The 26,065-nt window shown below is 42.4% G+C and overlaps 1 protein-coding gene across 3 annotated transcripts; it reads left to right on the plus strand.

Annotated features, from left to right (window-relative positions):
- ALDH18A1 (aldehyde dehydrogenase 18 family member A1) lies at positions 1-25,768 on the plus strand. 3 transcript variants are annotated; one of them, XM_082001902.1, is made up of 15 exons: positions 1-150; positions 233-337; positions 1,774-1,932; positions 2,512-2,602; positions 4,171-4,295; positions 7,831-7,975; positions 11,102-11,175; positions 11,825-11,924; positions 13,059-13,279; positions 19,084-19,221; positions 19,331-19,526; positions 19,672-19,793; positions 22,097-22,283; positions 23,790-23,885; positions 24,946-25,768. In XM_082001902.1, exons 1-15 carry the CDS (start codon positions 31-33, stop codon positions 25,125-25,127), a joined length of 2,061 nt encoding a protein of 686 aa, XP_081858028.1. In that variant the 5' UTR covers positions 1-30; the 3' UTR covers positions 25,128-25,768. The 3 variants fall into 3 exon arrangements, with proteins under 3 accessions (XP_081858028.1, XP_081858029.1, XP_081858030.1); XM_082001903.1 differs by having other exon boundaries at positions 1,774-1,926; XM_082001904.1 differs by lacking the exon at positions 233-337.
- Positions 25,769-26,065: the final 297 nt, after the last annotated feature.

Genomic DNA, 26,065 nt, shown 5'->3' on the forward strand with positions numbered 1-26,065 from the left:
GTGTCAGTGCTGCAAAATCAGGGCCGAGAGATGATGATTGTCACCAGTGGTGCTGTGGCTTTTGGAAAGCAGCGGTTGCGTCATGAGATCTTGCTTTCTCAGAGTGTGAGGCAAGCGCTTCATTCAGGCCAGAGTCAGCTAAAGGATATGGTGAGTGGCTGGCAGCACTCCCACTTTTCCTTGAATGTACCTGTTCAAGTCACTGTCTGACAGCTGTTCTTCATCTTTGTAGGCTATTCCAGTCTTGGAGGCCCGAGCCTGTGCAGCAGCTGGACAGAGTGGACTAATGGCTCTGTATGAGGCCATGTTTACGCAGTACAGCATTTGTGCAGCTCAAGTAAGGGATTCTTTCTTTCCTACACTTACTTGCTACTTCAGTCAGTGATGGGATTGTTCTTGGATTTTTTCTGTGTTTTATATGCTATCGTTACTGTAATCTTGCATTTCCATTGCCATCCTGGTTTTGGGCTTAATATTGCAGCATAAATGGTAGCTTATACAGCAATGCCTTGCAAAGTATGTCTGAAATGGAGTTACTTATCACCAGGGTGAAGCAAATATGCTTTCCCTTTTTGGAGTTTGTGTGTGTCTGCTCTTACGTACAGGGTGATGTCTGTTAAGGTCTCTTCACAAAAGCTGAAGTTGGTGATCCGCAGTGGGGGTTTAAAAATCGCCAAGTGGCTGAACTGCCACACATTCTGTAAAGCTGACAGAAGTGCATATCCACACTTCAGAACTTGCTGTCCATCTGGTCCTCAAACCTATCTAACTTGTGGGTGGTGGTATCCCTCACCTGGGTCTTCTACCTATACTGAATGTTGCAACTGTATTAATTGGAACTACTCTTAAACAGGCTTTGCTTATTTTAAATACTTCAAGAATACAGAATTGCATCAACTGTAAGGCCTTATTTGTTTAGACACTTTTAATGAACTTAGGAGCCTAGTATGAAGTCTCTCTTGGAGGAACTTCTTCCTGTAATACAGTATAGTGGCTATCACTAAAACCTTTGCAGTGTAGCAAACAATCAGTGTAGGTTGCGCTGAATTATAATCTTGTTCAAGTCTGAAGACAACTATCATTCCTTTGATTTAAGAGAATTAATTGACCATGCCAGAAAAGTCAGTGTACCCATTGATTCCAAGTACTATTGCAACATTTGTGTGGTGGAGTTGTTGGCTTAGTTCTCAAATGTCCAACGGTAAAGATGAAAAAAAGAAAGTCTCTTCAGAGCAGACATTGAGGGTTTTTTGTCTTAAAATACCAAGAAGAAAGGGATGGTGTCTGCATGGAGGAGGCTTTAAAACCAAGATTCGTTCAGAAAAACAAGTGAGTTCTAGAGCTGAAGATAAGGCTTAAGACAAAGCATCCCTTCTGCTTGCAGCTGTAGGAACATTAACACTGGGAGGCAAAACAGGAGAGGCAGTGTCCTGAGTAATCTGTCAAATTGTTTAGGGTCTTAGTAGTTATCATCAGCATCTATGTTCTGCTTATGGTTGGGGTTTTTTTTTCCAATTTGATTCCTGGAACCTATGATCTGTCAGCTTAAGAAAGGCCATTATTAGGCTCCAGTGGAAGATAAGGCATATAAACCTGAAAATGTTGTGGAAGGAATATTTCTTACTCATATTCTTTATCCTTTAAATGTGGCTTATGTTTCTTTAGTGACCCGGAGGGCATGACTGATCTGTTATGTTAATAGATATGTTTATGATGTTCTTCTAAGGGAAAATAGTAGGCTAAGTATATATTAATTTTTTTTCCTCCTTTTAGATTTTAGTTACCAACCTGGATTTCCATGATGAACAGAAGCGTCGGAACTTAAATGGAACATTGCATGAGCTTTTAAGAATGAATATTGTCCCTATAATTAACACTAATGATGCTGTTGTTCCACCTCCAGAGCCAAACAGTGATCTGCAGGGGGTAAATGTGGGTAAAGTATTGCAAGGGGGTGGATTCTGCTTGTAGATGGTACGGCACTAATGTGTACTAATGCCATAATCGGGGACCTCTGAAGCCTGCAGCAGGGAAACACACATACAGAATTAGTAATGTGGACAGAGAGTACTGGAAGACTATGCTGAACTGTCTGTTTCTGGCATGATACAGCACTGTGGGGTGGAAGCAGGACAGATGATGTCTGCTCTGCCAAAAGCAAGCGTTCCCAGTTTGGTCTTCACTGAATAGTTGAAGCTGGCAGGGAGTTCTGCAGCTCATCTAGTCCAGCCACCCCTGCTTAAAGCAGGGTCAGTTAGTACCTCTTGTCCTGTCACTGGTCACCAAGGTGGAGAATGCAAGTATTTCATTGTCGTTTTGATACCACTGTACTGCATTCCAAAAGTATGCGTACTTTCACACAAAGGTCGCCTTCTAAGTTTTCAGTGGGTGTGAACAAAGTAGCTCAGAAGGACTTGGTAGTGCTGAGGTAGCTTGCTTTTGTATGTTGCAGACAAATATTTCCTATTTCCTCCCACTATTCAGTGCTGCTGATATGCGTGTGTGTTGCAGGTAATTAGTGTAAAGGATAATGACAGTCTGGCAGCACGACTGGCTGTGGAAATGAAAACTGATCTCCTGATTGTTCTCTCTGATGTAGAAGGTTTGTGAGTAATTTCTTTACTTTCTTGTTTTACTGAAGTATATCAGATCGTCAAACCAACCTATATTCGGGTTTTACTGATCTCTTCAGTTCATATCTTTTACAGGGGCATTACTACGGACCACATAACTCCTTAAGGCATATACCCAATGCTTATGCTGTTGCATAAAGCAAAGACTGTCTGCCACACTGTTGAATCTGGGTGGGTGAGAATGCGTGTTGAACTTGAGACTTGTTCCAAAACCCAGAATACCATATGTGCTATGGTACTTCTGCTAGCTTCTCAGAATTGTGTGGTATAGCCATGAGTAATACAGAGGATAAAGGCTGTGTGTTTAGAATCAGGAGGATAAGCCAAATACTAGTCTACAATAGTTTGTTTCTTCTGGCAGCAGGTTCTGTCTTTCAGCGAATTAAGGTACATTACAAGTCCTAGTCATGGCTTTCCAGATACCTGGAACTTGCTAGCTTTTTCTGTATCCCAGACATTTGGGTTACACTAGTCTTCTGAGCTGTGCTGATGTGACATAAGTCTGTCACCTATGGATGTTGAAGTTCCTTTTCTAGAGGGAGGAGGATAGTGAGTGCAGTTTCAGATCAGTGCAGTCCACATCACCCAAGTCACATAGTCTTTTCATCTTCTCCACATGGGTTTATTTCAATGGATCCTGGACTTTGGAACACAATTATAGGCCATAAGGAGGTGCCTTCCCATAAACACAGTTTCTTTTAGCAGATTCAGCTGGATTTCGTGGTTGATTCTAGTTGAAATGACTGTTTGAGAACAAGTCATAAAAGCAATAGTCAAAACAACTTGTAAAAATAAATTAACACCCAACACCCCCATCCTCCAGGCTTATTCATTCAATGTGACATCTTGTTCATGCAAAGATGTGTGTTCTCTCCTTCCCGAGCTATCAAGGAAAGACACAGATAGACTGCACTTGTGCTGTCTAATTTGTAATGCCAGTATTTGTTCACGTAAGTGTGGTGGTAGAGTTTAGGTTTAACGTGTTCAGGTAAATCAGTGTGTCATTCAGCTCCAAACATAGTTACATAAAATTACTAGACTTTTAAAAACAAGAGTATGTCTATGTAGTGTTGTGTTCCTTCTTAGCAGAATGCGACAGTTACCCTTTTTACATATTTCTGAATTGCCCACTGTACAACCCAGCATTCAAGAATATCATCTGAGGTTTTGGTAAGGAGGGCTATCCTTTGCCTGTTCAGTTGTGGGCTTGTATATGTAAGCCTGGATTTTGAACATATAAAAGCTGTAAACTGTCTCTGTAATCTCAACCAAATGTCACTACCTCCCAGCTTGCATGCTGCTATTCAGCATGGGGGTTTCAGATTCTTATTATGTTTTCAGTAAAGCTATACTTCTTGAGTCTGCCTGTTAAGTGTATTATGCTTTGTCCCACAAAAAGCATGGTTCAATGAAATTTTTCAATCCTGTAAAGTGGAATACAGCTTTTCAGCCTCAAGGATTTTTTTTTTTTTTTTCCTTGGGTGAGCTTTGGAGATGAGTGTGTATAACACTAACAGATTTTTACTATTTATTTCAGGACTCTTTGACAGCCCTCCAGGATCTGATGATGCAAAGCTCATTGACATATTCTACCCAGGAGACCAGCAGTCTGTGACATTTGGAACCAAATCCCGGGTGGGAATGGGAGGCATGGAAGCCAAGGTAGAAATACGGAATGTTTGTTTTGTTACTGGGAAGGAAAGGGAGATGTGGGAAAGGGAGATAGACTAGATGATTGTTCTGCTATTCAGATGGATCTTGACAGGCTGCAGACAGAAACTTTATGGAGTTCAATAACGGGAAATGCTGAGTCCTCCCCCTGGGGAGGAACAACTCCGTTCACTAGTATGGGCTGGGGAGTTAACTGGCTGGAAAGCAGGTTCACTGAAAAGGGCATAGGGGTCCCGGTAGACACCAAGTGGCACATGAGCCAGCAATATGCCCTTTCAGCAAAGCAGGCCAACAGCATCCTGGGTTGCATTAGAAAGAACATAGCCAGCAGGGTGAGGGAAATTATTACTTCCCTCTACTCAGCACTAGGGAGACCATGTCTGTAGAGTTGTGTCTGGTTCTGGACACTGCAGTACAAGAAGGACATGGCATACTACAGTGAATTCAGCAGAGAGTCATAATATGATTAATATGATTAAAGAATCGGAACATCTGTCACTCTAGGAGAGGCTGAGAGCTAGGACTGTTTACCCCGGAGAAGAGAAGGTTTATGTATAAATAACTGAAGGGAGCGTGTAGAGATAACAGAGCCAGACTCTTCTCAGTGGTATAAGGGAACAGCCAAGAGGCAGTGGGCCACAGGCTGAAATACAAGAAATTAAATGGAAATGTAAGAATTTTATGGTGAGGTTGCTGAAGCACTGGAGCGGGTTGCTAGGAGAGCCTGGGGAATCTCAATGTTTGGAGATGTTCAAAACCTGACTAGATGGTGTCTTCAGTCATTTGTTCTAGTTGACCCTGCTCTGGGCAGGAGGTTGGAATATATGATCTCCACAGATCCTTTCCAGCCTCAGCTACTCTGTGAGTACCCTGGAAAAGTGTATGGGTTCCTTTAGCTTCTCCCTTTGGTACATGTGAATTGAAAAGAGCAACTAATTAATTACGTTCCAGTAGTTTGTAAAATGTGGCATTTGAAACTGTATTAAGTTGGTCTTTTAAAATAAAATAAGAGTCAGTCCTCACTTCTTTCTTGTGTGATAATCCAAAGACTTTGGGAATCCCTGTCACTTGAATCTGATACGATACCTCTGTCTCCTTTTTGAGTTTGTATGTGTGCTGTTTGCTTCTGAAGGATATATTGGTGGAGACCAAGGTACCATAGTTCCCAAGTACAAGATTAGTAGAGGTAGGAGGGCCAATGGTTTTTAGTGCTGTGTACAGTTGGATGCCCTCAGTATTCATTGCTGTGAGTGCATAGACATGGGTGTGGTGTAAGACTTCAGCATATGTCTGTCATGATGCTGGGATATGCGTGACGGTGGTATTAACTGGTGAGGGTTTCCTAAGGACACTTTTGGAAGGTTGTCTGTAAAAGCTGAAGTAGATTTTGACTAAGCAGGGAAAGATCAAAGTGAATTTCATCACCAGTTATCTTATATTTTATTTCCTTTTCTGAAGAATCAGGTAAGGCATACTTTAGTATTGGAGCATGGACTGCAAGGTGGCAAAAGGAGGAGGCATTTGAGTGTTCTATTTGTAACTATGGGATATACACAGCTTATTTAGAAACAACTTTCCCTCCATCTGGCTTCTGGAGTATTTTAAACGATTCCAGGTATTGAGGGGAGAGCTGCCAAGGTCAGAGAGTACTTGTATTGTAAAAATAATAATCTGTTAGAGATACTTGGTATCTTTAAGTCTGAGTCACATAGAGGCAAATCTCAGTGCAGCTGCTGTATAAAAAATTGTTACAGTTGAGAATTGGGTGATATTTTTGGAAAACTGTAACATCAGTAATAGAATAAGCAGATGGTAGCTCAAAGTACAGATCTTGATTATGAACATGAAACTTGAGCAAAAATGGAGTAGTTGATGGTCTTCTGGTAGTCAGGAGCGTGATGTGATAGGCATATCTGGCAGGTGGTGTCGCCCAGTGAACATGGACTGTAGTACCTAATTGTAGAACCATATTAGGAAAGTGTAGAAGTGGAGAAGCAGAGAAGCTTTTGCAGTAAAATAAATGACACATAATTAAATATGTGCAGCATTATCGCACCAATATACCTTGATTGGGAAAAGAAATGAAGGAGACCACAGGCAGTACCTCTTCAGCAGGTAACATCTGGGATTTGGATTTATGTTTTTGTATTTTGGCATGAACCAGTGAAATGCTGGAGGGAGGACATTTTAGAGAAATGATGTTGTGATGCCTTAATCAGTGGCTCAGGTGTGTGAGAAGAGGCTAATCTTAGGACTAATCAGTACATGGGGATTTCAGAGGACCCTTACTGATAAGCTAATCCTGCTGTAAGCTTAACATCTTATAGAAGGACTAAGCAAACTTCAGTATGCCAACGCTGAAGTTCAGGAAGGGAACTTTTATGCTGTTGCCTTTTATGTTAGGGCAATGCCTACAAAGATACTGTCCCTAAATTTCATAGCGCTCTTGTTGACCGTGATGCCTGCCTGCCTCCCCACCCACCCTGCGTGACAGCCTTTAGCACACGGATGATCTGGTAGTATCATTGATTGCAATTCCCATCTGTCTGTGGACATCACCTTGTTCTTGTTTCAGACTTGCTTCTTGCCTTAGATCTTACATGTGTTGCTTTGCACGCTGTGGTCCTGACCTTTGAAGATGACTCCTAAATGCTATACTTATAGAGTCCTCCTCCAAAATAACAACAAAAAGGGGGAAGAATACCAAATAAAAAGCATATAATTCAAAACTGAATAAGTACAAAGTCTGCAAATAGAGCCTACTGAAAGAAACAGCTATTAAGACAATAGGTGTACTCCCAAGCAAAGAGTAGAAGCAAATAACTAAAAAAATCTTATAACAACATGAACAGGAAATGTGAACAAAGTAGGTAAAAACTTTGTGTGGAAACCTGAGTAACGCTTCAGCAAAATTAATGACTTCACCAAAGGCTTATAAACAATGGGAATATGTCTACATCTTAAGCAGATGCACGAGGAGTGCTTAGGCTGATCAAACTTGAAGGGAGTAATTCAGACAGCTAAAGGTATTGAGTAATATTTCAATGTTACATGGTAACGGTTAGGACCCGAGCAAGAACAGTGCTCCACAGTACAAGTAATATAATGTGGTCACTTAAAGTGGATTAATTATTGATGGCTAATCAATGTCAGGGAAATGGGCAACAGAATCTTTTCAAAAAAGAGGATTGGGTTTCTTCAAACAGTAAGAAGAACTTGCAACATAAAGTAATGGTGAAAAAGAACATATGACCAAAGTGCCCTTGCAGAAGTCTTGAAAAAAGCAGGCCGTTAGGAAAATTTGAAGTACACTCACGAAGGGGCAGCTAGTTAAGGAAGGGAAGGTAAAGCGCGAATACATGATCTCATTCAATGCTACGTTACGGAAGTTTCTGAAGTGTGTTGAATGCTCTTTGAGAGCGTAAGTGATTAATGTGGAGATCAAAGTGGAGCAAGAAGTCTTGTGCAGAATGGTGATTCAAATAACAAGTGAATTTCCTGGAACTGGCTCTATCCTTCACTGTAGGTGAAAGCAGCTCTGTGGGCCCTCCAAGGAGGCACCTCTGTAGTGATTGCAAATGGAACCCACCCAAAGATCTCGGGTCATGTCATCACAGATATTGTGGAAGGGAAAAAAGTTGGAACTTTTTTTTCAGAGGTAAAACCTGCAGGTGAGTACAGAGGTAATGTGTACATTGAGAGTTGTAGAGATTTCCTGAAAGGTTAGAAGACCTGTACAATAACTGTGAAACCACACCCTGCTTCAAAAATTAATTTTGAAAGCTAGTTTCTAAAGTAGGAATAGAAAATATTGAATCCTCTGCTCTGGTTCCCTCCAGCTGATAAACTGCTGCATCAGACTTCTATTTGAAGAATGCAATGAGTAGAATTTTTACCATTTTTAGTCTTAGAGGTTATCATCAAGTATTGAAAATTTCAATGTGAAAATGTGGACATAGAATGTGCTGCTGAACTAAGACAGTGTTTTGTTATATTTCTTGTCATAAATTCGTGTTATGACTCAGTCTTCTGGTATTGCTAGATAGGAACGTTTTCCTGCCACTGCATTGCTGCGACAGTGTAACAATTGCTGGAGACAGTCAGACCAAAGATCAGTGACCTTAGCAGAATGGGACAAGTATGGAGTGATATTTTTGACTTGCGCTTTAAGCCAAGTGAATTCCATTGTGTATAACAATCCTCAATGGATTTCTTGTGTGAACTGTCAAATCATCCTTTGAATACATGTAAAGACTTGGCAGCTGCAGGGCTCTGTGTCACGACAGTCAAGAGCCTTAACTAGATACTGTGTGTAAACTCTGCAGCTAGAACTATGTGGAGAACTGCTTGCTTTAATTTGTGTTTGGGCGGGTGATACAGCCTTCATCAAACAATAGCTTCATTTGATGCCCCTGCTGCCTGTATGGACGATCAATCCCTGTTCAACTTTGAAGATGTGAGACATTGTCTTTCCGCTCATCATCTCTCTTCCATGAGAAGGAGTTTTGATCTTAGACATTTTGCATCAAAGCTGTTCAAAAAACTTGGTGATCCCCCTTTCTCTTGTTCAAAACTGTTTTCATTCTATTGTGGCCTTTTTGAGATGGGCAAAAAATCAAAATTTCACATAGCTTTCAAGATGCAAATGAAGCTTTAATTTATGAGATGGCAGGACTGAGTTTTGATAAGATTGATGACGTTTTCTGTTATGTTCTCTAGGCCTTTTCTAGTAATTCCAAACATTTAATTTGCTTTTTGATGTTGATGTTCACCGAGATGATGTTTTCATAGTATTGTTACAGTACTAAGGTCTGATTTTCCTTTTCCCCTCTACATTGCTTTGTGTTGCTCTGGTTTGAGTTACACTTGCCGTTTTGTGGCCTAGTGACTTGGCTGCAGAGGATATCGCAGAATTGCCGAATGGCTGAGGTTGGAAGGGACAGTATGACAGATGACAGGGTCATCTAGTCCTACCCCATGCTCAAGCAGGTTGCCCAGGACTGAGTCCAACTGTGTCCAGACAGCTTTTGAATGTCTCCAGGAATGGAGATTCCACAATCTCCCTGGGCAACCTGTGCCAGTGCTCGATCATCCTCACAGTGCTAAAGTGGTTCCTGATGAGAGGCACCTCCTGTGTTTCCGTTTGTGCCCATTGCCTCTTGTCCTGTCACTGGGCACCACTGAAAAGAGCCTGTCTCCATCTCCTTTACACACTCCCTTCAGATATTTGTATGTACTGATGAGATCCCCCCCAGCTGCCTTCTCCAGGCTAAACAGGCCCAGCTCTCTCAGCCTTTCCTCGTGAGAGAGATGCTCCCGTCCCTTCGTCATCTTTGGACTCTCTCCACAGCGTCCATGTCTCTCTTGGGCTCTGGGGAGCCCAGAACTGGGCACAATACTCCAGGTGTGGCCTCACCAGTGCTAAATTAAAGGGGAAGGATTACCTGCCTCAACCTGCTGGCAATACTTCTCCTAAGGCAGCCCAGGAGAGCATTGGCTGCCTTTGCGGCAAGGGCACGCTGCTTGGCTTGTGTTCAACTGAGTGTCCACCAGGACCCCAGGGTCCTCCTCTGAAAGGCTGCTTTCTAGGAAAAAGTGTGATAATGATGCTTTTTGGTTAGTCCCACTATAATGAGTTTGTACCCACAGTAAAGCTTTTCATCTTGTGGCCCCATTCTGAGTCACTTACAAATATGGCAAGTGTCAAAAGTCCCTGTGCAATTCTACTGGCACTCTTCCACTCTTGTGACAAGTGTTTACTCCAGTCTCCTCTTTGTCTTCTATCTTCTGAAGAACACACTTTGGAAATTCAAGTAACTTTTAAAAATCAACTATAGCTGCTTACACATGTGTCATTTTTCTCAAAGAACACCAAAACATACCATACCTTGTAAAGTACGGCTTCACTTTACAAAGCTGTTCTAGTACTTCTTAAGTAATTAATCACGTGTCCACAAGTTCTTTTCTTACACTTCCCATTATACCTCTTGATGTTTTCCATAACATTGGAATTCCTGCTCTGGCTATTTCCATGGCACCATTCTTAAATAAGATATTGGGTCATATTCATCACCTTCAAGTCATCTGTTTTACAAGCAATTTCAGCAGAGTTAAAAATCACAACTTAGTTTTTCTATGAGCTACTTGCAAGCTCTTTGAGGAAGTGCTACCTGAACCTGGTGACTTGTTTTGAAATAGAAGCAGAAGTAACCTGTTCCATATCATTTCAGTTTGAGACAGATTCTTTGAGGTACTGACAGAAAAAAAAGAAAAAACCCCACACATTTCTTCTACAGGAACCCGTCTAAGATGCACCCAAGGAGAGACAGAGGGAGAGCAATTTTTCTGCGAGCTGTTACTCAGATTGGGTTTTGGCTTCCATTATTGTTTGTACATTCCCATCCTATTTTGTAATCCTTTCTGTTTTCCTCAGCTGGATACTTAAAACTTTTCAAAGTTTGCCCCCTTTCTTTCAGTAGCCTACCATGCTCTGAGAGTTAGCTGTTCTGGTGTTCTTTTGCCATTTGTCTTTTTGATACATGGTGCACACTTGCCTCTGACATGGTAACCTTGCAGAATTTCTGTGGTGACTCTTTATGTTTGGGGACCATAGCAGTATTTTTGTGTCCACTACAGATTTTCCTGTTTTAGCATACAATAGATTTTTGAATATGCCTGCCTAAGACTGTACCTGCTTTCCTGCTTTGAGCAACGAATTGGAAGATGGAAGGGCTAGTGTTGACTTCCACATGTGCTGTTACTTTGTCTGCATGGCATATTTTTTGGGTTTTTTGCAGGTCCTACAGTAGAGCAGCAAGGTGAAATGGCTCGTGCTGGTGGCAGGACCCTGGCGGCTCTACAGCCTGAGCAGGTGACAGAACTATATGGCCTCACTTGTTAAGCTTGTGAATGTGTGGCAAGTTTAACAATACGGGTTTATAACATAAATGAGCCTCTTGGGACAAGAATCTATTCTTTGTGTGCCAGATCCAGCATTTGGATTACAGCATGCTTAAAGAGATGAGAAAAGCAGAAAGATAATGTACCTTGGGGCCGTGAAGTAATATATGCTTTCATGTGGTGTTTATAAAAATGTTAATAGTGTTGAATATCACACAGGAACAAATTGTAATCAGGGCTGCTGAAGAATTGACTGGAATAACTTGCTCCAATCACTTCTGTGTGTAGTATATGCGAAAGAGGAGCTGTAGACAATCAATTACTGCTCTGCAGCTGGGTAGGTAAAATGTGGCATCTGTTGTGAAAAAGACAAGGTGGTCTTAAAGGAAGACGACTGGGTATGGAAAGCAAGCTAATAAAAAGCAAAGTAAAGGCTGAAGCAGTGTTCAGCCTCTTCTTTCAATGTGATGCAGGCTGGAAAAATCAGCTGTCCAGGGAGTATTTGGGGGAGTCAAGACAGTGAGAGGATGTGGTCAACATAAATGGACCAAAGTGGACCAGATGGCAAATAGCATGGACTCTGTGTAAGAAGTCAGTTCAGAAACTGTTTTCTCTTTTAGAGAGCAGAGATTATTTATCGTCTTGCTGACTTACTAACTGACCATAGAGAAGACATTCTCCTGGCAAACAAAAAGGACTTAGAAGAGGCTGAAAATAAAGGTAATACTTCAAGTCTTTCCACGGCAATCCTATTGTCTTGAAGCTCTCTGGGCCTTGAAGGAAATGAGCAAAACTAGAATCTTCTGTCACCTGGGATTGGGTAGTTTGGCTGTCACAGATTAGTAAACCCAGGACCTTGAGGCCTGATCCGCGTAAACAGCTGCAGCTTCCTTAGTTACGTAAAACACATGCCTTAATCAGAGAAGATACTGAGGCCTTGCAAAACACCAAGCAGTGTATTGTAAAAATAATATAAAAAATAAAAATTAATGCTCCATTTTGCCAAAGGAGGCTCACTTAAGAAGTGGAATATAACAAACATCATCTCTGTTATTGTCATGCATAAAGTGAGTATTTTCTGGGATGGTTAAGGTAATGTTTGGCTCCTGAGGGGAAGGTTGTCATCTCTATACTTAAATTGATGCTCTCCAAAAAGAACCACATCCCCTTCTGATTGAGGAAGGTTCTCTTTAGGTGGCTTGGATTAAACCCATTCTTCTGTCTTAGACTGATACGTTCATTGAGAAGTTGGGATTGGGATGTGTACGTATGGGGATAGCAAATGAAATGACACATCATGAATTGTAGTACTTTGTGGAGATGCCAGGGAACCATTTTTTACTGACCAGAGTACTTGAGGAGACATTGCTGCATTAACTTGCTGTCAGAGTGTGTTCAGGCTGGAAAATTCAGGCAGTTCTTGCACAGTCTGAACAGAAATGTTATACATGTGTCTGTGCTTTGGGATTTCTATCTGTAAAACGGAAAGCTGAAATTACTGCCCGAACCTTCCAGAAACACTGCAAGGGTTAGAAATTTGTAAAAAGTTCAGACATATAGCAGTACTTGAAATAGGACAAACCTTATCTTTGTGGATGTTGATGTTGCTTCATGTACAAATCACTTAAACTGCATTAAGTGAAAATGTGGTGGTGGGTGAAATTATTGTCACATCTGAGTGGCTGTTACTGTGGCTACCGGACTCAATGCTGTGTATGTTTCATCTCAGGTGGGTTTCTTGCTAGGGTGTGGGAAATACCTGAATTTTCCTTAGGTTCACCACTCGTTTAAGTCGCTTTTGCTTGAGCCTAGCTAGACCAATCTATCTCCAGCACAATTTTTTCTTTCTTTTAGGGAGATTGGCACTTCCTTTGTTAAAACGTTTAAGTCTGTCTACATCAAAACTGAACAGCTTGGCTATTGGTCTGCGTCAGATTGCAGCATCCTCGCAGGACAGTGTTGGCCGTGTAATTCGGCGAACACGAATAGCAAAAGACCTGGATTTGGAGCAGGTGACAGTGCCTATTGGCGTCCTTCTCGTGATCTTTGAGTCCCGTCCTGACTGTCTTCCACAGGTATGTAAGGAGGGCAGGCTACACTGTTGGGAATTCTTTGACGATAAAAGAAAGGGTATTTCTGTTGATGAGCATTGGGAGGCTGCAAGAAGTCTTGTGTCAAAGGACTCTTGCTTGGGTTCTTCTAAAATTGATTTTGTTGGCATCCCTATTTTTCCTGCAGAGATATTCTCAGGACTTGCTTATGCAGTGTTCAGAATTACTCAGGCATGGTTTTGTTTTTTTTTTTTAAACCTGACAAACAGAAGGAGCTATCTTACATTCAGATGGTGCAGTTGCTGCATGTGTCTTACAAATGTATGCTCAGTGCCTAACTCGCTTGGTCACTTGGTAGGCTCCTACCAGTAAGCACTTGTTTTACCTGTCCATGCTGCATACAGATAAACTGCAGGCTGGAATTAAACAGGAATTGTTTAATACAGCTGTTAGTAATTAACTGTAACTGTTAGGAATACGTTATTAAAAAAAGGCTAAGCACAGAGAGCACAGAAGTTCCAGGTTTTGAGTGGTCTGTCCTGTACTGATACTGCTTGTGTGCAGTGAGGCGGAATGATAGCTTTTACACAGTTGTAGTGAAATGGGTGTGAGAAAGAATGGTGTCCAAAGTTCATAAGTACTGAAGTTGCTGGAAAGGCTATTGAAAATCTTGAATAGTGTACTGTAAGTGAATGTCATTTATCTTGTGCCAAGAATAAGGCAGGCATCTTAAAGGCTAGTACCTTCATCTGCAGCGCTGTGCAGGAGTTGTGCTGTTGAGTAAGTGCTTTTCTAATGCATGAAAATATGGGGGCTGAACAAATGTTGTAGAGGCAACCTTGATCTTATTTTCTAACTCCCCACTACTTTACTGAGCAACTGCAGTAGATTTTAAGAAGAAAACAAAAAAAGTTCATTATCAACACTGTTTCCCACAATTAATCTTCCTAGACACCTAATGTTGAGGAGTTCTTTAACATCTGAGCAGGTGTTTGAGGAGAAAGTGATGGGTACAGGCACTTTAAAAGGAAGTGAGACTTGACCAGTGGACAGCTTGGTACTTTGTGCCTGTATTTTACAAGTGGTCGCCATTTCATATTGAAAGGGAGTATGCTTTAGGCTAAGTTCCCATTGTTGTCCCAAATATGAGTTCTTTCACCTGGTGTTGAGAGAGCTGAAAAACAGACTCAAGATATTTGCTTTTTTCCCAAATCTGCACAGAGCTGGGTGCTAGATGGTAGGCCCACAAAGCTAGCACACCTCGATTAACACATGGAAAATATTTATACATTTTGAGCAACAGGTATCAGTATTTTTGCAAGTTGGCTCAGTCACCCTTGTTCCTATTGGTTCTCACAAGCCTTGTCACAGAATCATTAAGGTTGGAAAAGACCTTTAAGATCATCAAGTCCAACCATCAACCCAACACCACCATGCCCACTAAACCATATCCTGAAGTGCCACATCTACACATTTTTTGAACACTACCAGTGATGGTGACTCCACCACCTCCCTGGGCAGCCTGTTCCAATGCTTGACCACTCTCTCGATGAAGAAATTTTTCCTAATATCCAGTCTAAACCTCCCCTGGCACAACTTGAGGCCATTTCCTCTCATCCTATCGCTAGTGTCTATTGCTCAAGTCCTATCGCTTGTCTCCACTTAAAGTCACAGCATCCTTCTTTTTTCCTAGGCATGCTCAGTGAGGAAGGGGCTTCTGTGGGTAGGGGGCTTTCCCTACCCAAGGGTGGGTTTCTACTATGCCAATGATATGTTAATTAGATGTTAATTAGGATAGTTCGCTTAAGTTCAGTAGTAGAATTCCCCTTGTAGTTAACTTGGTATTTCTTTGTTCAGTGGAATTTTGTTTCTTCTCTCAAGGTTGCACCCCGAGAACCACTTACAGAAGTTAAATAACATACATTTGTTTCATTTCTCCAGCATCATGGAAAAAAAAGGCACTTGTCTTCTTGTCTACCGTTATTGGCTCCTTGCTGCTAGCTTGGTTCTTCATATGTTTCTTTGTTGAATTCTAGTCTGTCTTCCTGGACTTCAGCCCTGGTCTCTCCCCTTGCATAGCTGATGTCTCCCTCTTTCTCCTCTCCTTTATCTTAAAACTTAAACCAGACTGACTTTTGATGGCTTTTTTCCCCACTTTGTTTTACAGACTTGGAATAGCTTGTCTTGGTAGTTGCTTTTCTTCCTGCCAGCCTCCTCGTAACTCGCATCAGGTTCTCTGATGCAACTTGAGAGGATCATCTCTGACACCTCTGCATTTGAAGTGCATGGTTTTTGTCCCATGCTGTAGCTGATAGTAGGATGGTCTCTTGAATGCAGAGGAGCAGTTACCTCCTTTTAGTTTACTACTGCATCTCATGCTTGTTTGGGTAAGCAATTACAGGGGAAATCTGACTTTGCCCTGGAAGAGAGCATGCTTGATTTGCTCCCTGGAGTCAGCTTGAGCAGAGTTAGGTCAGTGCTCAGAGTTCAGTCCTGAGTTGCAGTAAAAGTGAAACAATTGCAGATTACCAGTTAAGATCTAATAAGCTTCTAATGAGCATGTACAAGTAGCATGTTTACCTCTAATACTTACAAGGCCAAGTTGTGAGCATCTTTCACAGACTGCTTGCTATAGATTCCACCAAATCCAATTGTTGCTCTGGAGTATAGTCATGCTCTACTATTCTTTGAAGAGACTGAACTGTTTTGAAACCCCTTATCTTCTGTTCTCCCTTTGATCTCAAAGTTTGTTATTTCTGTGTCTTAATTCTTGATTTTTTTTTTTTTAATTTTTTTCTCGAATCACTTTATAACCTTTCTTTTATCTTATGCCTGCAGACCGGAATTCTTTATTTAAATAAGCTTATTTATTTAGCTTTCCCTTGTGATACTGACCTTTGGAGAGGTACATAGAATCACAGAATCATACAGGTTGGAAAAGACCTTTAAGATCATCAAGTCCAACCATCAACCCAACACCACCATGCCCATTAAACCATGTCCTGAAGTGCCACGTCTACATGTTTTTTGAATACTTCCAGTGATGGTGACTCCACCACCTCCCTGGACAGCCTGTTCCAATGCTTGACCACTCTCTCAGTAAAGAAATTTCTCCTAATATCTAGTCTAAACCTCCTCTGGCACAACTTGAGGCCATTTTCTCTCGTTCTACTGCTTGTTACTTGGGAGAAGAGACCAACACCCACCTCACCACAACCCCCTTTCAGGTAGTTGTAGAGAGTGATGAGGTCTCCCCTCAGCCTCCTCTTCTCCAGACTGAACACCCCCGGTTCCCTCAGCTGCTCCTCATAAGACTTTTTCTCCAGACCCCTCACCAGCTTCGTTGCCCTTCTCTGGACATGCTCCAGCACCTCAACATCCTTCTTGTAGTGAGGGGCCCAACACTGAACACAGGATTCGAGGTACGGCCTCACCAGTGCCGAGTACAGGGGCACGATCACGTCCCTACTCCTGGGATATCACACTGTTTGTGATACAGGCCAGGATGCTGTTGGCCTTCTTGGCCGCCTGTGCACACTGCCGGCTCATGTTCAGCCAGCTGTCAACCAGCACCCCCAGGTCCTTTTCCCCCAGGCAGCTCTCCAGCCACTCCGCCCCAAGCCGGTAGCATTGCATGGGGCTGTTGTGACCCAAGTGTAGGACCTGGCGCTCGAACTTATTAGACCTCGTACAGTTGACCTCTGCCCATCGATCCAGCCTGTCCAGATCCCTCTGCAGAGCCCTCCTACCCTCCAGCAGATCAACACTCCCACCCAACTTGATGTCATCTGCAAACTTACTGAGGGAGCACTCGATCCCCTCATCCAGGTCATCAATAAAGATATTGAACAAGACCAGTCCCAGAACTGAGCCCTGGGGAACACCACTTGTGACCGGCCGCCAGAGAGATTTAATGCCATTCACCACAACTCTCTGGGCTCGGCCGTCCAGCCAGTTCTTTACCCAGTGAAGAGTAAACCTATCGAAGCCATGAGCCGCCAGTTTCTCCAGGAGAATGCTGTGGGAGATGCTGTCAAAGGCTTTACTAAAGTCCAGGTAGACAACATCCACAGCCTTTCCCTCATCCACTAGGTGGGTCACCTGGTCATAGAAGGAGATCAGGTTGGTCAAGCAGGACCTGCCTTTTGTGAACCCATGCTGGCTGGGCCTGATCCCTTGGTTGTCCTGCACATGCCCTGTGAGCACCCTCAAGATGAACCTCTCCAAAACCTCTGGTATGGAGGTCAGGCTGACAGGCTTGTAGTTCCCTGGATCCTCCTTCCAGCCTTTCTTGTAGATGGGTGTCACATTGGCAATATTCCAGTCACCTGGGACCTCCCCTGTTAACCAGCGCTGCTGATAAATGATGGAGAGAGGGTTGGCAAGCTCCTCCACCAGCTCTCTCAGTACTCTCAGGTGGATCCCATCAGGCCCCATAGACTTGTGGGTGTCCAGGTGGCATAGCAGGCCCTTAACTGCTTCTTTCTGGATTATGAGGAGTTTATTCTGCTCTCCATCCCTGTCTTCCAGCTCAGGGGGCTGAATACCCTTAGGATAACAGGTCTGGCTATTAAAGACTGAGGCAAAGAAGGCATTAAGTACCTCAGCCTTTTCCTCATCCTTGGTTGACAATGTACCCCCCCACATCCAATAAAGGATGGAGATGCTCCTTGGCTCTCTTTTTGTTGTTAATATATTTGTAAAAACATTGTTTCGTTACCCTTTACAACCGTGGCCAGATTGAGTTCTAGCTGGGCTTTTGCCTTGCTAATTTTGTCTCTGCTTGTACTCTTCTTGAGTTGCCCTCCCCTTCTTCCAAAGGTGGTAAACTCTCCTCTTTTCCCTGAGTCCCAGCAAAACCTGCCTGTTCAGCCAGGCCAGTCGCCTTCCCCGCCAGCTCTTCTTACGGCACATGGGGACCATCTGCTCCTGCACCTTTCAGATTTCCTTCTTGAAGACTGTCTAGCCTTCCTGGACCCCTTTGTCCTTCAGGATTGTCTCCCAAGGGACTCTCAGCCAGTGATCTGAACAGGCTGAAGTCTGCCCTCCAGAAGTCCATGGTAGTGGTTTTGCTGACCTACCGCTACCCCTCTGTTAAAGAGGTTTTCAGTTTAGTGGGGAAAACACCAATATGTTTGCAACAGCAGAAGTAATTTATTATCTATCTTCCAAAAAGCGGTGGCTGCTTTGGAGCACTTTGTTGTTGTTATTGCTGGACTCAAATGGGTGAAATCTGACACCTTAAACAGAAAGGCAACAATATCAGTCATTTTTTTCTGATTATAAACCTGAAAGCAAAGGGATACAGGTGATGCTGAGCCTATTGTCTAGAAGATTTTTTCGCCACACGCCACTTATGGCAAGTGTGGTCTATTTATGACTTCTGTTTTAGGCAGCACGATGAAAATGCTCTTCCTGCTCATAGGAAGAGCTCATTAGCCCCCTTCTGCCAGACTGGTTAGGGACAAGAGTTCTTGCATCTAAAATTATTTTCCTTGGAGTGATTTGCCAACACAGCTACCCAGTTCATACCAGAGCCTATGTCCAGGGTTCCCTCCGACTTGTCCACTGCAGTCTCCCACTGGCAAGAGTAGCCTGAAAACTCAAGTTTGTTCCTGAAACACTAACACGTTTTATTTCTGGAGTTAAATGTGCTGTTACTTGTAATGATTTTTTTGGTGCCATAAAATGAAGACCGTGGATTAACATTGAGTAAATCAACAGGATCAAAAATCCTGTTCTTAATCTATTTTGTGGGTGTTATTCTGACAGAAGAGACAGATTACTTTTCTCTCTCTTTTTTTTTTAAATAAATTCTTTTCTGACAGGTGTCTGCTTTGGCCATAGCCAGTGGAAATGGCTTACTGTTAAAAGGAGGGAAAGAGGCAGCACATAGCAATCAAATCCTTCATCATCTGACACAGGAAGCACTCTCCATTCACGGAGTCAAAGATGCAGTGCAACTAGTAAGTGCCTAGAATTAAATCAACAATTTCTTTGCTATGGTATGTATAAAAAGTATGAGCAGAACTTGAGAGTTCAAACTGTAGATTGTTTGTATTGCATCTACCACAGGTGAACACAAGAGAGGAAGTAGAAGATCTCTGTCGATTGGATAAGCTGATAGATCTAATCATTCCACGTGGTTCATCACAGCTAGTCAGGAATATCCAGAAAGCTGCTAAGGGAATCCCAGTGATGGGACACAGCGAAGGGATCTGTCATGTGTATGTTGACACGGATGCCAGCGTTGAGAAGGTCACACGAATAAGTAAGCTGGGAGAGGGTGACTCACAGGTGTAATTGAACTCTGTATTTGGAGTATGTGATATGGTTATGGTCACTGATAATTCATATGCTGTTCAAAATATTTGTTGTAAATGTTACGTAACCAATTATCTACTTTTAAACCTCAGTCAGAGACTCAAAGTGTGAATATCCTGCTGCCTGTAATGCTCTGGAAACTCTCTTAATTCATCGAGACTTGCTGAGAACCCCGTTGTTTGATCAGATCATAGACATGTTGAGAGTAGAACAGGTTAGTCACTCATACTTGTGTTTTGTTTTGTGGCTTTTTTCCTAACACCTTAGAAACATTCAGTCCGGCTGGTGTAGCCCTGTTTAGTTTTATGATGACGTAACACTTAAGTTATCCATATGTCTCTCTTTACACATGAATGAACTTACGGAGAACTTTCTCTGTTTCTCCACCTAACCCCAAATTTTTCCATAGAAACAATCTGAAAGCAGCTTCTTCAGGGCAGCTACATGCCACTATTGGGATACAAATACGCACTTTTATATAGCAAAAATCATCTTCTGCCTTAGAAGAGCACGTAAACAACTCTCTGCCCTTCTTAATTATGACTTCATTGCTGTTAACCTCTCAGATGCAAGGCCTTTTCTTCTTGAATCTTTTAATTTAGCTTCTTACCCAAGTAAATTACCTTCCAGTTTTTCTCCTTTCTGAGTCTGCTTCATCCATATTTTTTTTAAACCTTTCATCTTGCATTTCCTTTATCCCCACCCATTTTCCCTCCTAGTGTGTCAAAGGAACAACAAAAGGCCAGTATACTAATTAGTTGACTTGACATGGGTAATGTTTTGTCAGTCAAGGTAGCAGAGATGCATCAGGGAGAGAAATATCCATGAAGTAGTACTTCAGTACTGATTAATGCAGGTATAATACAGAGGCCATATGTTTTGATGATTTTGAAAGGGTCACAGTAGGAGGAGCTGATAGGTAGTCAGGAGCAAGTCCTCACTTTTTTGGGATTTTTTTTTTTTGTTGTTTTTCATGTCTTGTATGGTTGTTTCTTGGGAAGGGTAGATCTCTGGATTTTGTATGGGAGGAATGTGAGGACTAGTGCATTTCCACCACCACCCACTCAGCTCCTAATACAGTAGGGAGGATGTTACCTCTGCCTAATCTGACCTGACAACAGGAGACATGCAAATACTGGGCAGAATTATGCAATTAAAGTAATTTATAGCTGCACAAGAAAATGCCATTTTACAGATACCTTCTTAAAAGCCTTCAGATTTCAAATTTCGCAGAGTTCTGTCTTATTTCCATTTATGTTTGTCTTGTCAAAATTTCCTGTGTTTCATTTGCATGGGGATTTCTCTGCTGTATCAGTTCTAAATTATCTCTCATTGTTTTGGTGTCTTGGCTGCTATGATTAAACTCAGAGGTTAATAATGTGTTAGATCTTTATAATAAATGAAAAAATATCTGCATGAGTTTTTTTTGTTTTGGACCTAGTAACTCCTTCGTTCTGAAACACATGTTTCAGAGAGGGCTGGTGTCAGTTTACAAAATAAAAAGGTAAAAGCCATTCAGGATCTTAAGTCTTTTGTAGGTGCAAACTTGGAAGGATTCCTGTACTTTCTGCACTGCAGTTGCTTTCTTAAAACAAGGGCTGGCTGCAGTATTTTAGCTGTTTTCCCAGTAGTAGTGTTGTACTGCCTTCCTGCCTGATGACCAAGTGATGCGATTGCTTTAAATAATTTTATATGAGTCCTGAACTAGAGGTGTGTCATGGTATGTAGCCAACCGGCCACGTCAGCTATTGTACCTTGTTGCTAGTTCACCAATCTGCTAAGTTTCCCAAAGTGTAGGCTTATTTTTCTTACATTGCGTGCAGTAAACATTTGATTTATAAATGCTGTGGGTTAGCCTCAGTCAGCAGCTAACCCCGTCCAGCTGCTCGCTCACTCTCCCCGAGGTGGGATGGGAGGAGAGAATAAGAGGAGCAAAAGCAAGGAGCCTTGTGGGTTGAAAGAAAGATAGTTTGGTAAATGAAGGAACGAGGAAGAAGAAAGAGAAGAAGCAGGGGGTAAACCTAACAAATATAAACAAACAAAAAACCCAACCCCCAAAAAACCCACGCAAGTGAAGCAAAGCTAATTACTCACCGTCTGCCACAAGTAGATCAATGCCCAGCCTAGTCTCTGAGCAATGCCTACCTTCTTCAAAAACCCCCTCCCCTCAGTTTGCATTGCTGTGCATGGCATTATATGGCCTGGAATATCCCTTTGGTCAGTTTGGGTCAGCTATTGTGGTTGTATCCCCTCCCAGCTTCCTGCACACTCCCAGCCTTGCTAGGGGGACACAGCAGGGGGAGAAAGAGAAAGCCTTGATGCTGTACAAGCTCTGTTCAGCAACAGCCAAAACATTGGCGTGTTTTCAAGACTGTTGTAGTCACAAGTCCAGAACGTTGCACCATAGGGACTGCCATGAAGAGAATTAACTCCATCCCACACAGAGTACAAGAAACCACACTTTCATCTGGAAGGCATTGGTATGGTCAGCAGCACAAAATGTTTCTGGTATTGCAGGTGAAGATTCACGCTGGCCCAAAGTTTGCATCTTACTTGACATTCAGCCCTTCAGAAGTGAAATCTCTCCGCACAGAATATGGGGACCTGGAGTGCTGCATTGAGGTGGTGGACAGTGTCCAAGAGGCTGTTGAACATATCCACAAGTACGGAAGTTCTCACACAGATGTTATCATCACAGAGAATGGTTAGTGATCAGTCTGCTTCCTTAAGCTACTGTTTTGGTTTGACTGCCAATTCTTGGTGTTAGTGTAACTACTTACACTGTAGTAGCAGTTCTTCTCTTGGGTCTGTAGTAGGCATAAGCAACTGGAGGCCTGTGAGCTAAATGTGCCTACAGTCCTGTTTAGCTCTGAGAAAACATGTTGTGTGGCCCTTATTCCAGGACACTAAGGAATGTGCTTGAGCAATGGGCCAGTGGCAAGTCAGCACATGCTCTTGCCAGGCAAATTCCTTTTTGTTCCTGTATTGTGCAGACTTACTGCATCAGAGGGTTTTGCAGGAATATCTCCTCAATCCTGGAGATCTCCTTAGGCCTCTGAAGGCTGATGAGGTGAGCTTCTATAGTACCTCACTGGAGGGAACAGGGATTGGAGGGAAAATCAGACTATCCACTTTGTCTTCCCATGTCACTTTTATATCTTGCAAACAAGCACCACAGATGGTTTTCCCCCTACCTCTGCGAGTCTTTACTTCCCACTTAGGCATTCCTAGTGTAAAAGCTGCATTTATCTCAGTTTGCAGTTTCTTGCCTCTTTGCTGTGAACTTGTGCTCCTTTGGGCAGCTCTGCTGCTCCCATCCCTAGCACCTGTCCTGCATGCAGTTTGAACACTGCCAGTTCACCTAGTGAGACCTGCGTGCAGCCAAAGGTTGACGCTCAGAGCAAGCGTGGAGCTCCTGAGGATCAGCTGTAGTTGAGGTCACATTGATCTGCGGCTGATCAGTGTGTGAGTCAAGCAGGCTTCTGTTTCTGTACCTCCTGCTGAGCTTAAATGAGTGTCACTAAAAGGCATGCATTTGATACTGTAACCCACTGCCATGAGACCTGGTGTGCTAGTAATTTGGTAGGTAGTGTGCTAGAAATGGAGCTTGATCTTTAATGTTCGTCTTGTTGGTAAAGGCAACTAACCTGCAGCTCACAGCCTTACAGAGAACAAAGTGCTCCAGCGGACTTAAACTTGCATAACTCTGCTTGAGTTTGCTTAGGTTTTGCATATTCTGTGTTAAATTGGGGTAGTTAGCTGATTTCATGTAGTATTTCTGCATTGTGTTTCCCAAATACTATCTGCAGTAGCAGTTTAGTTTAGGATTTTTCATTATCTGGAACAATTCCATGTTTGAGATTAATGGAGAGCTGATTGTAGCTTAACTGTCTCAGTTTGACTGCAAAATGTTGTTTGGTGCAGCTACAACCTGCTTGCAGGTTCTAGACTGGATGTATTTAGAATTGGGCATCTTTGCAAGCTTCTTGTAACATTTGCACCTGTGATGTTGCAAATGCAACATTTGATAAGTGTGCTGGGAAGAAGGCATAAATGAACGTGTCTTAGCCCAGGCTGAAGTACTGTCTGGTGAGGTTGCATGTGAAAGTTGTATTGTTGTATCTGTCCACTGTATTATGTTGTGTTTATTGGAGTGCATGATCATTCTGTATGTACTGGATTTTTTTTTTTTTCTCTGTCTCTTTCCCAGAGAAAACGGCAGAGTTCTTTCTCCAGCATGTGGACAGTGCTTGCGTGTTCTGGAATGCCAGTACCCGGTTCTCTGACGGCTATAGATTTGGACTTGGTAAGAGAAAATACTGCAGGGATATGACTGCGTGGTTTGCTGTTGTGTGAAAAGCGTGGCAGTCTGAATCCTGGACAATAGGATTAGTCTCTGATCTTACTGTCTAATATAAGGTTTTCAGGAAAGGTATTATAGGAAAAGTGGAAGCCTAGACATTTCATCCATGCAGAACAGCAGATAGTTTAATACTTCTTTCCTGCCAGAACTAGCTAATACTGCTATACAGACTATGTGGATTAATTTAGTAGCAGGGAGCAAAGTTGTTTGGATCTTTTGAAGCTCTATTCAGTCAGAATAAAGTATGATGCATGCATGTAATGGTAGAACAATGCAACACAGGATCTGAAATCAGTGAATCTTTTTTTTTTTTAGCTTTCTAATGATGCTGTAAAGAATGCCATGCTTCTTTCCTGCTGGGCAGACTGAGCTCCTGTATATTGTGCCAGCCCTACAGTGTTGAGGAATGAAGGGCAGGAACAAACTGAGTATCAGTTGCTTAAATAAACAGGTGCATCTACTGTGCATTGCAAAAGACAAGGGAAACATTCTTTCCTGAGGTAGAAACTCAGAAATCTCCGTAGCAGGCTATTACTGTGTCACCTGGAACATTCAGTGTTCCATGTGATTAAAAAAATCTAGTTATGGTCTTGCAATATGTTCTCAATATGATAAAGAAGGATGTAAGATCACAATCTTGATCTTATATATATATATATAATTTTATGTATATATATATATATATAAAAAATATAGCTCTTTTTTTTTAAGAATTAAACCCTCAGGAAAAAAGTCTAAGATCCATGTAAGAGATACTGCTCTCTCTTGCATCTTCCTCTCTAAAAGTAACTCCGTAGCAGCCAGAAGTATAAACATTACAATATAAAATATAATACTTTTAAATAGGAACAGGTAAACGTAACTTCTCACATTTGGAGAGGAGCAGAGAAAGGCAGGTCACTGAAAGGCAAGCAGCTGTTTTTACATAAAGATGCAAAACTTCTTAGTATGAAGCGAACATCTTCTGAGGATTAACTACCTTTATCTTGTGTGTTTCCTGCAGGTGCTGAAGTGGGAATTAGTACTTCTCGTATCCATGCACGTGGACCAGTGGGAATTGAAGGACTCTTAACTACGAAGTGGTTGCTGAGGGGGGACAATCATGTTGTTTCTGACTTCTCAGAGCATGGGAGCATGAAGTATCTTCATGAGAGCCTCCCTCTCCCTCAGAGAAATACCAACTAAGAACATCGGGGCGGGGGGGGAGGGCAGAACCCATGGGTATAAATATTACCTGAAGATGTTCAGGCTTCAGGGTGCTCTTTGGGGAGGGACTTCATTTTTCATCTTCAGGAACATTGTTTTCCCTGCCTCTTTCTGTTTCGTTAGATAGCATCTGCAAACTGACCTCACTTTTCCAAGACAGACTTCTTCAAAACATACAGGTAACATAAGGAAAGATTTAAATATCTGCTGCATTCTTTTTTATTTTATTTTAATCCCTGTGCTCCCTGCAGCAAATATGCTTGGTGGTAGAGCACAATTTTTTTTTTTCATAAGTCTATGTTTTATTCAAATACCTGTTCTTAAGAACAAACTCGATAGGTTTTTTTCTTCAGTCTTATGATCATGACAGCTCTTGAAAGCCAGAAAACTTTACACATACTTTCTTTGTATTTGATCAGTCTTGTGATAAGGGGATAGATGTTCTTTTGACCAAGAAACCTTTTTTATCTAATTTCTTTGTATTGTTGACTATTGTAGATAAATAACACAACTTTCTACTACGTGAATTTTGTTACTTACTTGTACCGAACGTTTATTTTGCTTTGGAACTTAACCTTCCACAACCCCTCCTCCACAAGCAATACTACTTCAGCACTGGCTTTTCCTGAATAAAGGTCTGAAGAAACGCTTCCCTTCATGCACTGCGGTGAGTGGGTTCACGCGTGCGCCCTGCGCCGAGATGCTCAGTGCAGCTCTTCCTTGATCACAACCAGGCACAGCTGGCGGCTTGGTGCTCCCAGCAGCCGCTCTCGGCACCACTCTGCATTACTCGCACAACCGTACTGCAGTACACTCTGCTCACAGGTGCACCGTGGTTCAAGCGGCATATACAGCCGGTTCCAGAGCACCTGTGCGTGAGTAGGCTGCGCTGCAAGTGCCAGGCTGGGCCTGGTGTG

Source organism: Phaethon aethereus (genome assembly GCF_964289735.1).
Source record: "Phaethon aethereus genome assembly, chromosome: 7".
NCBI classification, from domain to species: domain Eukaryota; kingdom Metazoa; phylum Chordata; class Aves; order Phaethontiformes; family Phaethontidae; genus Phaethon; species Phaethon aethereus.

Excerpts from the sequence above, each read along its gene's own strand:
- ALDH18A1 (XM_082001902.1), top strand. The coding sequence starts at position 31 with ATGATGATTGTCACCAGTGGTGCTGTGGCTTTTGGAAAGCAGCGGTTG. Across the intron at positions 151-232 it reads AGAGTCAGCTAAAGGATATG|GCTATTCCAGTCTTGGAGGC; the intron begins GTGAGTGGCTGG and ends TCATCTTTGTAG. Across the intron at positions 11,176-11,824 it reads CGGCTCTACAGCCTGAGCAG|AGAGCAGAGATTATTTATCG; the intron begins GTGACAGAACTA and ends TTTCTCTTTTAG.